Source organism: Thamnophis sirtalis, unplaced genomic scaffold (assembly GCF_051295495.1).
Source record: "Thamnophis sirtalis isolate CommonGarterSnake01/CBP01778 unplaced genomic scaffold, rThaSir2_p1.2 scaffold_5, whole genome shotgun sequence".
Taxonomy (NCBI): Eukaryota; Metazoa; Chordata; class Lepidosauria; order Squamata; family Natricidae; genus Thamnophis; species Thamnophis sirtalis.
In genome coordinates, this window is record NW_028261385.1 from 107,945,009 (window position 1) to 107,960,203 (window position 15,195).

General features: G+C 36.1%; 1 protein-coding gene across 2 annotated transcripts; it reads left to right on the top strand.

Annotated features, from left to right (window-relative positions):
• The first annotated feature begins 4,401 nt into the window (after nt 1-4,401).
• On the top strand, nt 4,402-14,646 carry DUSP12 (dual specificity phosphatase 12). 2 transcript variants are annotated; one of them, XM_014068784.2, is made up of 6 exons: nt 4,402-4,717; nt 6,314-6,427; nt 6,521-6,639; nt 9,025-9,121; nt 11,455-11,641; nt 14,141-14,646. In XM_014068784.2, exons 1-6 carry the CDS (start codon nt 4,461-4,463, stop codon nt 14,300-14,302), a joined length of 936 nt encoding a protein of 311 aa, XP_013924259.1. In that variant the 5' UTR covers nt 4,402-4,460; the 3' UTR covers nt 14,303-14,646. The 2 variants fall into 2 exon arrangements, with proteins under 2 accessions (XP_013924259.1, XP_087572604.1); XM_087716478.1 differs by lacking the exon at nt 4,402-4,717 and adding an exon at nt 5,563-5,699.
• Nucleotides 14,647-15,195: the final 549 nt, after the last annotated feature.

Below are 15,195 nucleotides of genomic sequence, written 5' to 3' on the forward strand. Positions count from 1 at the left end.
TTAAAAGAGATTTTGCTGTTTACTTGGTTTTGAGATGCACATTTGATACTGCAAAATCCGTGCATTTGGGTAGTCCAGCAAAAAGATATAAGCCTAGGAAAATAGGGTGATTGATATTAAGCAGTACAATTTTAGAGAAATGATTATAAAGTGGGGCTATGAAAAATCTAATGGGCAGAATGGTTTCTGGGGTGAAAAAGAAGTAGATTCTTCTATCCCTGCTTTGAACTAGGCCAATTAAAATGCACTGAGCTGAAAATGAGAAGGACGGGGAAAAACATTTTTAAATATTTGCATGGAAGCAAGAACAGAACAAAGTACTAAAATGTAAATCATTTTACAGAAATGACAGAAGTACAGGGGGATGTGGATGAAACTGAGAAAAAAGTTTATTTTGGATGCTTGTGAGCAAACTCATGAAACCAAATCCTTAGTTGCTGGAACAGGTGTTGAACAAAATAAAACCAGAAAGCATATTTCTGTAAAAGACTGTTGGCTTTATCACCAGCATGGGCTATTAACCACTTATCATCCATTCTGTCCTTTGAAGGTAGAATGGAGATTTCCATTCAAAGCTAGACCAAGATTCAAGGTTCTCTCTTCTAATGCATGAACATTTTAAATGGTTAACCCTTTTGCTCCTTAATCCTCCCATTTCAAGAGCTTTTAAAAATGGCATATTTTTTGGTCCTTAGCTCTCCAAGATCCCGTATTGCAAAAAAAAAAAAAAAAACCTCAAATTTGTTGGGCCAACCTACACAGGAGGCTGTTGAAATATCAAGTGGCCTGGAGGTTACTCATTCTCTGTTAAGTCATTGTTTAATTCTGGCTTAAATTAAAATATTGTCCTTTGTAAATCATAGTTTATGTTTTAATGTAATGTGTGAATGTACTCCATGATTAAACATTCTTAGTTCATTTTTAAATTGGGAACTCTAATCTAGTTACTTGAAAATCTTTCAATCATATTTAATTACAATTCATTCCGCTTACTTAAACTGGCACATAATGATGCCAGTTTTAATTAATGATTATTCTTTCATTCACTGTCCAAGTAACACTCTGGAAGATTGATTGGTGTTTTAAAAGACTTGACTTTTCCACTAGCCTTAGGTTAAACTGCTGAGTACCATATTTCCTAATGCATAATGTGTCATGGACTCAATACTAGGAAAGTGGATGGGATCAAAGATGGCAATAGAAGAGAATACATGAAGTTGAGGGTTGAACTATAGAGTCCTTTTGCTTTCTGAGCTTGGTTGTTTGCTGGCTTGTTTCATTATGTAACTAGGTAATCTCAGGTAATCTTATTAGGGATAGTGAGTGTGGGGTTTACTCCCTGTTTATGTAGGATAGCTTGGTCTGCCAGTGTTGGTCGAGGTATGGTTTTCTTGGTAGTTCCTTGAGTAAAGTATTGTCTATTGATGAATTATTGATTATTGATCAATTTATAATATATTGATCTATTAATGACCGGTGGCACAGTGGTTAAACTGCAATATTGCAGGCAAACTCTGTCCACAGCCTGGAGTTTGATCATGATGGGGTTCAAAGTTGACTCAGTCTTCCATCCTTGTGAGGTCAGTAAAATGGGGGCCCAGATTGTTGGGGGCAATATGCAAATGATCCTTATTTGTAAACTGCCCAGAGAGTACTATAAAACAGTGTTTTTCAACCACTGTGCTGCGGCACACTAGTGTGCCGTGACATAGTTTAAGGTGTGCCGTGGGAAAATTACTTTATATATAGTCAATATAGGCACAGAGTTAATTTTTTTAAACATTTTCTAATGGTGGTGTGCCTCGTGATTTTTTTTCATGAAAAAAGTGTGCCTTTGCACAAAAAAGGTTGAAAAACACTGCTATAAAACACCATGGGGCTGTTAATAAGCCCAAATGCTATCGCTAAAACTTGATGAGATGGTGCACAAAAAGTGACTCTGGTATTTTGAGAACTAATGGGAATGATGACTGGTTAAACAGATTTGTTTTGAATACATGGTTTAAGCATAAATCTGTTCTTACATATACATACCAAGAAATTAATATAACTCTAAAAGCATGATTGATTTGTTATGATGAAAGATTGGGACTATTAGAGTGAAATAATTGTTACATGATGCCATAGAAATGTACAGAATTGTATAAATAAAGTCACTTGGTGGGATGATCAAGTGAAAGAAACCGTGGATGAAGAAAAAAACTACATAGATTGCTGCAAAAAGGAGAAAAGGATAACATACAAAATGTGCACATAGACGAAAATATAGTTGCAAAAACTGTTGTCAAATAGAGCAAGGAAGGATTAAAAATTAAGAAAGAATACAGGAGGAATTTAATAGAAAAAATAGAAGAGGGTTAAACAACCACTAGTACATTGGTCCCTGACCTTTATGATTTGACAGCCCGGGAAGTGAGAGGGGAACCAGCCCACTGCTCCATTTTGGTAAGTAGTTAGTATTACATGCTTTTAGTGCTGACATTTCAGATATTTATATTGTTTGAAGCTGATATCTGAAAAAAATGGATATTTGTACTTTACTTACAGATCAGCACTGGAAAATGGCTCAACTATTCAATGATATGCAGAATTAAATAATATAGCTATGGATAGCCGTAATTCCATTTACTGTAGAACTCTATATATGTGTATATATATCTGTGAATATATGCCCTATATGGTTTTGATTCTTTTTTTAGCTTTCTCTTTTCTTTTTGTTGTTGTTATAATTTTAGATATTCATTTTGTTTTATATATTTAGTTAAAATGATTTAATTTAAAAATCAGGAAAAAAGAAACAGCAGTCTTTAAGCACAGAACAAAACATGGTAATATATCTAGGAACATCTGATTTTATATATATATAAAATATATTCCATTGTATTCACATGGAGCTCCAGTTTTACTTTGTATAATTATTTCTGAGATCTTCCAACAATTGGTGAAAATCTAGTCACATTTGGGATAATAAAACAGAGTCACCAGAACATCTTAAAAGAAGCACATGTGTATCAGTCCAGGGGCCTGAGGAGTCTTTAGATTCCAGTGAGGCAGAAGTAATTTATGTAAAAATAGAAGAAGTTGGAGTCAAGGGGCACACTTGCCTTTTTCCACATATAGAAGGAATTGGTTAAAACACTGTCGGGACCTTAAAAAGGAATTATTTTGAGAACAAGCATTCTTTTGTCAGTTGAAGACTTCAACTTTTCCCATAATATATGCCTAGAAATAGATTAGAAAGTTGCTTTTAAACCAAAAACAAAAACCCAACCCTACAAGATTATGTTTTAGTCATCAGGAATTTTTTCACAAGTGGAGCAAGTATATAATTTTATATGTCTTCACAGAATTTACTAAACTTAGGAAAAGTATGGAAAATATTTAGATGCTGCTAGAAAGTTGAGTAGCAACTGGTTCATTTTAAGGGAAGATACATTTTAGACAGAAAAATAGCTGGGTATAGGAGTAGTTTGTCCTGTTTGTACATGGAAGTAATATATCAGGAGAAATACAAAAATAAGTTGAATGCAGTGGGAACGGGTATTAAAAAAAAGATAACACAAAAATATATTGTTAATAAATGTGGACTGAATACAAACATAAGCAGCCCAAGACAAATACTGTATGTTGAGGTGACTTGGTCATAGAGAATGAATGAACCTATGAAGAAGTAAAAGGATTGAAAGGAGGACAGAAAAAATCATGATTGGATTATGAGATTGTTTAAGAGACGTTTATCCAAAAAGCAGTGTCTGATTCAATGTGTGTAGTGTTTGTGTAAATCAGTTTTAGCTGATTTAGTCTTCTTTTCCTTAATTTGCTTCAGAATTTTGTACATCTTTCTGAACTGCATGTAACATTGCTAGTTTACCCCCAAAATACAAAATAATATTGCTTTGAGTCCATTTTCCAAAATAAACATTGATCAAAAACAGCACCCCTTGTGGAGTCATATAAATTAGGCAATGGCGTGCTTGACATTTAAGATTCTCCGCTTATCGACCATGTTTATTTAATTTACCTAATGTTAGCCCTTTCCTAAGGCCCCTTTAGTAGCCAGGGCCGAAATGCTCTCAGGCCACAATACGAGTGAAAACAATATATATTTTGTTTTCTCTTTTAAATGGGAGGAAGAGGTGGGGGCGGGGGCGGGAGAAAAAAATATCTAAACAATGTTTCTTAAACTGGGCAAGTTTAAGACTTGTGGACTTCAACTCCCAGAATCCTTCAGAGCCACCCATGTTGGCTGGGGAATTCTGGGAGTTGAAGTCCACATGTCTTAAAGTTGCCAAGGTTCGAGACCACTGTTTTAAAGGGATTCAGAAGTCGTTTCCGCTACTGGAAGTCTCCGCTTCCCTGGGCCCATCTTTTGCATTCTCCGCCACACGCCGGCCGCGCGGCGATCAGGGAGGGCGGAGCAACGGGAACCTCCGTCGTTTCCTCCTAGCTGCGCCAAGGCCATGGTGCCGGTGCTTCCGCGGCTGTATCTGAGCGGCGCCGATCTTGGCCCGGCAGACGGTTCCGGAAAGCCAGCCGTCACAGCGCTGCTGCAGGTGGACTCGGAGCCGCCCGGAGCCGCTGCGCTTGCGGGATTCGAAAGCACGCTGTTTGTCCAGGCGCTGGACCAGCCGCAGAGCGATCTGCTGAGTCGCCTAGACGAGTGCGCGGCTTTTCTTAGCCAAGTCCTGGAGGGCGGAGGAAGCGCCCTGGTGCGCTGGTGAGCCCCCGGCCTAAGGAGACTGCTTGGGAGGCGGGGTGGGCTATGACCCTGGGACTGACCGGCAAAAGCCCCCAACCACGTTCTTGTTCTACTGTTAACAGTTGGAAAGGACCTTGCAGGTCATCTAGTCCAACCCCCTGCCCAAGCAGCCCAACTCTGCTAATCTGTTAATACTAGCTTTGAGCAACTTTTCGGAGCAGAAACAAGGATAGAGAAATCCTTGATTATAGTGCAGCTATTAAGAACCAGCCTGGGCTTCTTAAGGGATAGAAGAACATTTCTGCCCTCCTTAAGAGTATAAATGTGTCAATCGGATTTAGGTTTTTTTTTAATACTTAACGAGTTCAAATACTACGTTTCCCCGCGGATCGTCTATTTAGCCACTAATTGCCGTGTAGACAGCCCACGCTTTCCGCGCCTTCCGTAGGAAACCTCCCAAATTGTCTTTGTTACGTCATAATTAAAGCCCCGCCCGCTCTATTTGAGCTTTGGAGTTAGCCGTGTTTGAGCTGACAATAGCTGCCGTTTTATGTATTCCTTTTAGCCTAATGGTGTGTAATATCTGGGTTAAAGAGTTTTTGAAATATTTGTAAGTCTAACCTAAGTTAAAAGGTTGCACGGAGGTGAGGAGGCTTTAAAAATTCTGCAGTGCACTTGCAGAGAATTATTGCCGAGTGTGCAAACACTCTCAAGGTGTAAGAAACCATATTTAAAATTCACAGTTGTTGTTAGTTGCGAACTCATTGTGACCCCATGGACAAGGTTCCTCCAGGCCTTCCTGTCCTCTACCAAATTCACAGTAATTGATTTCATATTTCTTTCTTGGTAAAAAACAACAACACACAAGCTAATCTTATGAAGGCTTATTGTGATTTGTGAACCCAGACAACAGGATGGTTTTTAAGTTGCTGACATTCCTGAATTTTTATTTTTGCCTTCTCCCCTGTCAACTTTTAGGGAAATTCTATATTAGCTTGTGGTAAGTTCCTTTTGTCAGAAAAAGTTCTGAAAACATGCTTTAAAAAGTTCTGCCCAACACTGATTAATATAATTGCTGATCAATAAAATGTATTTGAATGTGGAATGTTAGTTTCTTTTTATTATGATCACTGATAGATTGATGACAAATGCTAAATTGCCCCAATTTACATAAGATTAAATGGCACACTGTTGTTTCTGTTACACTCTAAGGGGCTTATTTTTTGTTCAGAACACGGGAAGAAACTATTGTTAGTGTAGAATTGTCATCATCCAAGCATTACAGTAAAGACCAACCTGAAACTTCCTGTCATGTAATGTCAAAAATGTGCTAGGGTTGAATAGTGGGAGATTTCATGATAATCAGGATACATAATAATTGTTTTGCATCCAAGCAGTCTAGCGGGAATTGTAGAAAGATTAGATTCCCTGATTCTGTAGCATTATATTAATGCAGCTGTCAAAAATGAGATGAAGGATGTGTGCCCAGCTTTCTGCTTCCTGATCCTGAATAAAAATGGATTATGAAAAACAGCATAAAAGCAGTAATGATGTATTTTGTGGTATATATAAGGGAAACAATACTTTACTACATCTTCCTGTTCTTTTTTCCAGTCATGCTGGAGTTAGTCGAAGTGTTGCTATCGTGACTGCCTATTTAATGAAAACTAATCACCTTACTTTTCAAGAGGCCTATGCCTTTGTTCAAGCCATCAAACCTGATGCTAAGTATGATTTATTTTTTCTTTGGCAAAAGTGTTTTCTCCTGAAGGTTAAAATACACATTCTCTGATCTATAAGTTTTCTTTTGATTTGTTCTAGGATGAATGAAGGCTTTGAGTGGCAGCTGCAACTCTATGAAAAAATGGGTTGTAAGTTTGATGTTAGCAATACTATTTATAAACAGTATCGTTTGAAAAACCTTACAGAGAACTGTCCTGGTAAGACAAATAGAAATTACAATATATATACCCCATTGCTTAGATGTTGTGCTATTTACATTAAACTACTTTTATTGCTATATTTTGCTAGCCAAGATCCTTTTAATGTTGGCAGTAAGCAGAACTGTAATAGCCTTTCTGTTCAGTATGTTAATTATATTATAGATAGTTTATCTGAAGAAACTTCAATTCTGAAAGATAGTTAACATGTTTACTACCTCTATGAAACATCCCAATATCTGTAAGAAAGCTAATAATGTACAATATTAGCTATGTTGTATCTTTCATATTTCTTGTTCATGCCCATCCTAGCAAAAATTAGCCTCTGACAAGTGCATTAAAAGAAATTATATAAAGATCAATAGTGGCTCCTATATTATTTGTACATTTTTCCCTCCATCTTTTTTATATTTGATGGCAGAGCCTGCTTAACAGACATGACCTTTACTGATTAGCTAAACTTATCTCATGTGTTTAGATACTCAAGGATTTGGGGGGATAGTTGAAGACATCCAGAGATACAACTGAGTATCTGAGAATTAATACACAGAATGCAAAAATGCATTTGTCTTTGATTGAACTATAAATCAATAATTATTTTTAAGCCCAATGATGGCATTTTTGTCCCTTCTGCTAGTCTGTCTTCTTGATTTTTCTACCATCATGTTTTTCAACTAACATTTTCATATTGAGCATCAATATTGTAGGGACTGGTAATAAGCCACACAGTCCTGTCCTCTGTTCATTCATCCTGTCATCTTGAGCATTTTTACTGTCTATGGTATTTATCTTTTTCATTCTTGTCCTTGGAGGATAGCATTCTGTTTACATTCTGTTTGTTGCACGCAGAGTGTTTTGGCTTGCTATGTTTAATTTCTGCCATTCAAATACAAAATAAAAATGAAGACATTTTGATATGTAAAGTTTTAGACTTTAATTTGTATCTCTTTGATATATATGCATAGGTAGTCCTCAACTTATGATCACAATTGAGACTGGAACTTTCATCACTTAGCAAGACAGTCATTAAGGGAGGTGCTTGCACTTTTAATACTTTTTGCCATGATTAAGTGTATCATCAGTCATTAAATAAATCACATGGTCATTAAGCGAATTCAGCTTCCCACACTGACTTTGCTTGTCAGAAGCCAGTTGGGAAGGTCGCAAATGACCCCAGGACTCTGCACCACCATAAAATATATGCTGGTTGCCAGGCACCTGAAGTTTGATCACATGACAATTGGGATACTGTGATGATCCCAAGTGGGAAGACCGGTTGTAAGTCACTTTTTTTTGTACCATCATAACTTCAAATAGTTGCTAAGCAAATGGTCTTAAATCGAAGACTACCTTCCTTCTTTATGTACTCAGATTGGGCAAGAATTAAGTAAAACTATGTTTGCCTTTTTTTTGTCAATGGAGATGTGCAGATTTTTATAGTAATATGTATATATATATATATATATCAATTACTAGATTCTAAATCATATATCTGTAAGTTATTCATAATCTTGATACCACTATTATGTTATTCAAATTAGGCTGCATAATAGACTAGTGAGAGGAAAATAATCTTCTGAAAAAGCAGTTGTATAAAAGGAAAAATAATAATACTGATATTGAAAATAATAAGAAATTTTTTTGTATACCTTTCCATATTTTTATGTTGAACATTATGTGTTATGCAATGTTACAAAAGAACTAAACTAATCAGATTCACTGCATTTTTATCACCTTTTTTCACAAGAAAAGAACTAATGATTAGGCATTAAAATTTTGAGGATTCTAAACTGGTTGGTATTAAAGCAAAATTTATCCAGAAAGGCAAATTCTTAAATTATTGCCTGGAATTATTGGGCTTGTCAATGGAATAGTCATTGCCTCTAGACAACCTAAAGTTTATGGTTCTGTGGCAAAAAAAATTCTCTTTAATTCATCTGTACTTTTTTTGTACAAATTCAAAATGTTTTCTCACCTTCTCTTGAACCTAATATATATGTATTACAGTGTTGCTCCTGTTTCTATTTTTTTTTTCATGGGCAAACATGACTAATTACATTTTTATGTGATTTTTCTCTCCCTGCATTCTCATAAAATTGGTATCTGAATATTGAATTGGAAATGTTATAGTTACCCTGGTGGACTTATTTTAATAAAGGCTAAAATCTTACTTGGGAGATTTTAGCTATATTAGTTCTTTCAAAGCCCTCTTGGGATAAATTGATGCAGCTTTAAACCATCCTTTTAAGATGTGTTTTATTGTATACTTCTATGGGGATATTGCTATTAGGACTACCTGTAAATATCTGCATTAAAGAAGTGCTCTAAACTTTCAGAGATGCTTTATTATAAGTATATAAACTCCTTGTTGTTTCTGGATTTCAGAGACAGAAGGCTTGCCTGGTCATGTCTTCGCAATTGATCCAAACACAGTACATCAAATCCCAAATCATGACATTCTTTACAGGTGCAGGAAGTGCAGGTATGTGGCTCCAGAGGGGCATTTATTGAATAGTATCTTATGAGATCAGTTTATAGCAATTTTCCGAGCACTAACACTTTTGCAACCAAGGGGCTAACTCTAAATGCAGTTAAATTGCTTGGGGATTTAAACAGACTAAATGTTGAATTAATCATAGTCTAGGCAAAAGGACTTTTTGAGAAAGCTTTACAGCTGATGCAGTTGCACGCAAAAATTTGGGTCAGAGTGTATGTTTCAGTGAATCCCTAGGTGAATAGCAGTTGACACAACTCTTATATGATATAAACATACTTCTGCAAATAGAACTCCCTATAGATACAGTATGCAAGTCTGGGGTTGTGAAAGCCATTATTTATGTTCCTTCCCCCCCTCTTCATTTTATCTTTCTTTTTTATGGATATTTCATGGTTGATTTAAAGATATGTTTCAAACTGATGTTTGGTTGATGTTAGGTAAGCTCCCTGTTGGGAGAGCGAGTGCGTTCAGAGAAGCGTTGTGAGCGTTGTGTTGGAGAACACACAAACCAGCATACAGAGACACTGCAGTTTAAATAGGCTTTTACTTTCGTGGAAATAGAGGTATCAGAGTCCATCAAACAGTCCAAGTCATACACGGATAAGACAGTCAGTCATCAATGTCTTTCAGTTAAGGGATAATCCAAATAACATAGTCCGGTATCATATAATCAGTTCAGTACTCAAAGTTTGCTAGCAGTTGCAAAACTTACAATAGCTCACGGCACTTTCTGACAGCCAGCTTCCAACACACTCAGATCAGATCAGCCCAGCGTCTAACAAAACAGAGAGCTAACAGTCACTCTGGCTCCCTCTTATGGCTGATTGAGGAAAACAGCAACCAATCACATTTTACAGTATGATTTAAAGAAACAGGTACAGCATTGTTACATGATTTATTTATTGCCAACCCAACCATTAGATTATATCCCTAACAGTTGAAATAGCCAATCTCTTTTCTGCTTCAGTTTTTTCATTGACCGCTGGCCTCTGCTCTGACTTCTAGAATATATTGATACTTAGTAGAATCCATTTCTTCCTCATATGTACAATATTTTATCATTAGTTGTGATGCAACCCCAAAGCATAATCGAGTCACCCCAATACTTAAAATTTTCTTCAAAAGAATGCTGTGTAGCCTATAAAGCTCAGTGATTGTGTCCTCAGTCCAAATCACTGTTTCTAAATGTTATTAAGATTTTCTTCTGCTGACTTTAGATGGTGAATTGTCTTATCAGGCTTAACTAATCACTCTCTTTCACCCCAACCCAACTCACAGAGTTGTTGTGGGGAAAAAGGGGAGGAGGAAGGAATATTAGGTATGTCTTCCCCTTGAGCTATTTATAAAAATAATAAAGGTGGGATACAAATAAATCAATCAATAAAATAAATCCATGGTGTACTATGGACAATTATTCCAATTTAGATTGTAATTTACTTATAGTGATCCATTGGTTCTGTTTTGTGGATCTTACCAGTTTGGGGCAATTTTAGCAGATTTTTTTTTTTTGCAGAAAATTGTAATGTTTAAATTTGTACCAAATTGTGGAGTTGTGTCAGCTTTTGTTCACTTACAGATTTATTGAAAAAAATGTCATTTTTGCTTGCAACTTTTTTTTTCTTATCATACACGATAAGTGTTGTCTGTGGTTAGATACAGTAGCTTCTAAAAGGGTAGTTTACATTGCAAGAAACTATTGTTAAATGGATGTTTGTGGAAATGTTGAAGACTGGGTTGGTTAGAATTCAATCCTAAAGTAGTAATGATCTGGTTATAAAAGACACAGGTTTTCTGTAATCAGGTCCTGCTTGTTCTCTGTAGTATATCAGTGCTGAATGTCATAATTTATGGAAAGTTAGTGGAAAATTTGTTAAGTGAGTTTTGCCCTGGTTTACGACTTTCCTTGCTATATTTGTTAAGTGAATCACTCCAGCTGTTAAATTAGTAACACCGTTGTTAAGTGAATCTGACTTCCTCATTGACTTTTCTTGTCAGAAGGTCACAAAAGGTGATTCACGTGACCCTGGGACACTGCAACGGTCATAAATATGAACCAGTTGTGAAACATTTGAAGGTAAATCAAGTGACCCTGGGGATGCTGCAATGGTCATAAGTATGAAAAACAGTCATAAGTCACTCTTTCCAGTGCTGTTGTAACTTCGAATGGTCAGTAAACGAACTGTTGTAAGTCGAGGATTATTATGTTTCTTTTCCACCTCATTTGTTCTAATAAGTAAAAACAAATGCAGATGCCAGGGAGCAATGCTGTTTGGGTATCCTTTTAAATGACTTTGTGCTCTTTTCTTTCTGATAAACAGGCGCTTGCTGTTCCGAAGTTCGAGCATTTTGCCCCATGATGAAGGCAAAGGACCTGTAGCATTTGTCCACAAAAAAGTTTCAGAGCCTGGACCTTTAGGCCATGCAGGTCAATCAAAATGTACGTCTTACTTTATTGAGCCAGTGCAGTGGATGGAGGCAGCACTATTAGGAGTGTTGGAAGGACAGGTGAGGAAAAGAATCTGATTTTTTATTTTATTTTGAAGAAGGTTCAAAATAATAGTTGCTGCTTTGATAAAAGCTGAGCAAAGACTGTGACCTATTTAAATGTTGATATATATGTTAAATAATTTGAATATGGGGAAAGCACCTGTAGCTTGCATACTAGAAGGAGGGAAGTATGTTTAACTCCTTATCCAGGTAAGACTGCCAAAGGTTGTCTTATGTTAGGAAAAGGAATTATCTATCCTTCCCTGATACGGTTCATGCTCTCTGTTCGGCTTTCTGACCAGTTTGGCAGCAGAAGTTATGGGCCATGTTGAAGTGAACCCTCCCTAACTTAATTCATGATCCACAGTAGAATTGAAGCTGCATTGATACATGCATTGCTCTGGCCCCAACGTTCATATTCAATCTGTATATGCTAACTAGAGCATGTAGACCATGTAGAGTAACTGATAAATGATCACTAAATTTATTCAGAGAGAATAAACTGTTTTGAGGCATTGTGGTATTGTGAAAGCTTGTAAAAACACCAGATCTTTTGCTACGTTGTCTGTATAGAAGATGCAGCATTGCAGCAGATTTCCTCAAGGTAAAATTGTTTCCAATTCATTTTATGGCAGTAATTTACTGCATGAAATTAATGGATGGAAAGATTTTGCTTTCTTTTCTGGCTGTCCTTTGTTTAACGCAAAAATGTGAATTCTTCAGAGATATAATTGATATGTAGGGTCAGAAATTAGTAGCTATATTGTCAGCGATGCCACCAATGATGTCTACTTCTATGAATGCTAATGAAGGAATGGAAGATACAAAACAAATTTTACCTGATGCAGAAATTGTATAACCAGAAATACTGAGTAACAAAAAAGGATAGATTATAAGATAGGGAAGGCAGTTAAAGCAGAAACATTAGATAATAGAAGGATTCTGACAATGACTTTCTATTGGAGGCACAAAAGAAGTAGGTTAAAACTTTGAAAATCAAAGTGGAATTACAAATAATAAGCCAAGAGAATGACCTAGATAATGACTTTTTACTGTATTTACAAAAGAGGTTTGCTAAAGTCTTGAAGAAACCTTTGGAATGGGAAAAAAAGAAAAAAATGAAGAGAGACCAAATCCTACAAAAATTTCTGAGTGAATAAGAATTATTTCAACAAGAATTATTTAAAAAAGAGATAATTGATATAAAAGTCAGTGCTATCATGTAGCTAAGGGAGGGGGGAGAAACCTTTTTCATAATAAAATTTTATAATTCCCTTACTTTAGGTCAACTGGAAAGGAAGTTATTCTTGGTTTTGAAAAATTAACACCTTGATTGTTTTAGAGCAGCCTCTTAAAAGAATAAATACCTAGGCTATTAATATTAAATGAAACAATATCAGAACAAAGGGAATTGCAGCAATAGAATCATAGAGTTGTATCTATTATAAAACCACAATGAAAAGTATTACTGAACAAAGGAACAACATTACTGCCCACTGATAGTTGTATTATAGGTGACAAAATATTGTAAACATGTGGAATCTACCAGTATATACAGTATATGGATAGGTTATTCTATATTCCTTCATGGAAAATTAACTAGTAAACTAAGTTCAGTAAAAAGAAAAGATAGATCAAGACATTTTATTGAAATATAGCCCCCCTCCTTTATTATATCAGGATGTTGGGTTGTTGTGTGTGTCTGTGTATACATACAATATACATCTCTCTCTCTCTCTCTCTCTCTCTCTCTCTCTCTCTCTCTCTCTCTCTCTCTCTCTCTCTCTCTCTCTCTCTCTCTCTCTCTCTCTCTCTCTCTTTTTCTGTCTTTCTCTCTCTCTCTCTCTCTCTGTGTGTATTTTGGATTATCCTATGGCACCTTTTCCTTCAGTATTTAAACATCAAATCAAAAATATATTCATTTTTCTCAAGGAAACAAACCATGTGGCTTTTGGAAAAAATGAAAAGTTGAAAAGTCATATGTGACACATGGGCCTAGAAAGAAGTGCAGTATTGGTAGAAGATATGAAGCCTGTATAGATTGGGTAGTGAATAAGAAACTGAGAGAGAAAAATTCAACAAAAGGGAATTCTGAGATCTTGAGCATAAGAGCAGATTTTAAGAGAATGCCAGATGGAGGAAACATTTTCTAAAGTTTTTAAAAGAGACCAGGAAGAGGTGGGCGGTATCAGGGAAAAAATGAATGCTGTCAAGGGGGTTGGGATAGGATGTTTTAAAATCAGGAACCAAAGCAAATTGTGAGAAGAAGCATACGGTATTGTTTTTTTTTCTTTAAATGGTCTTCTAAAGGTCACATGTTATTGTGTGCACTTACAAGAAGAGATACCTAGGAGTACAGGGTTTGGGAAATAGGGCAGTAAAAAAAAGGAGGCCAAGTTCTTAATCTAATTCACAAAAAGTTTCAAAGTGAAGAGTTCCACATGTTCCATGCTTGTTTTTTAAAGGCAAAAGGCCAGATAGACTATCAACTGTCCCTTCTCTCTGATTCTCTTGTAGCTCCTGTGCCCAAAATGTACATCAAAGTTGGGTTCTTTTCACTGGCATGGTGAGCAGTGTTCCTGTGGTCATTGGGTGACTCCAGCCTTCCAGATTCACAAGAATCGCATTGATGAAGTAAAAAGATTGCCCATTGGAGAGCCACAGAATGTGACAAAGTGAACTTGGTTTGTATTAGGACAACTACATATGCCTGGTATAAAGAGACACAATTTAATCAATGCTTTAAATATCAGTGGCCTTGCGCAGTATTTATAATACAATAATAGTAGGCCAAATACGCAGCAGAGCTAATTACACATCACAACGGAACATTTCTTGAAATAGTTTTAATTTCTTAAACTGAACACTAAAATTTGTGGTGACAAATTGTGGTCAGGGTATATTTTCACAACATGACTGCTACCAACCAAGACTACTGTAGTTGCAAATATGTCTAGGGGCTCTTCCTTATGAACAACGGCATTGTGAGAACTGCATTTTCCCAATAAAAAAATTTCCTGAAAGTTTGGTGTGCGAGTTTATGACCAGAGAGGGAAAAGGCAGGATGTTAAATTTTAGAAATGCTCAATTATCAAAAATATAATTGAGGTTTGTTAGAAGATCTCATATGAGATGTCCTTCTGTAAAGATAATTCTTCTGAAAGTTGAGTTTAGAACGGGTGGGCTGCTCACCTCAGCTTCTGGGAGTTTTGCCACATGTATAACCAGCTGCTCAAATACAAATCTTGGCAAGTAGCCTATTGTATGAATGTTTAATCCATTTCCAGCAAGATCTGTTCAGCATGGTTCTCTTGAGGAATTTTGGAATTACTACAGTTAAAAAATGCAAACCATATTTGCATATTCTTTTTAATTTTGTATAATTTGATTTTTTTTTAAAAAAATGCTAACATTCTTGTGAAGTAGAATTTGGCAGTCAGAGCTATATTGAACTGCATACAATGGAGTTAAAATGGTCAGGGCAGTTTATTGGAGAAAAGTAGCTGAGACTAAAGCTAAAAATCATAAATCTGAATACAACATAAAAAAATGTATAGAAGCAGCAGAAATGT

Coding starts and splice junctions, on each gene's coding strand:
- DUSP12 (XM_014068784.2), top strand. CDS start 4,461: ATGGTGCCGGTGCTTCCGCGGCTGTATCTGAGCGGCGCCGATCTTGGC. Junction 6,428..6,520: donor GCCATCAAACCTGATGCTAA/GTATGATTTATT, acceptor GATTTGTTCTAG/GATGAATGAAGGCTTTGAGT. Junction 9,122..11,454: donor TACAGGTGCAGGAAGTGCAG/GTATGTGGCTCC, acceptor TCTGATAAACAG/GCGCTTGCTGTTCCGAAGTT.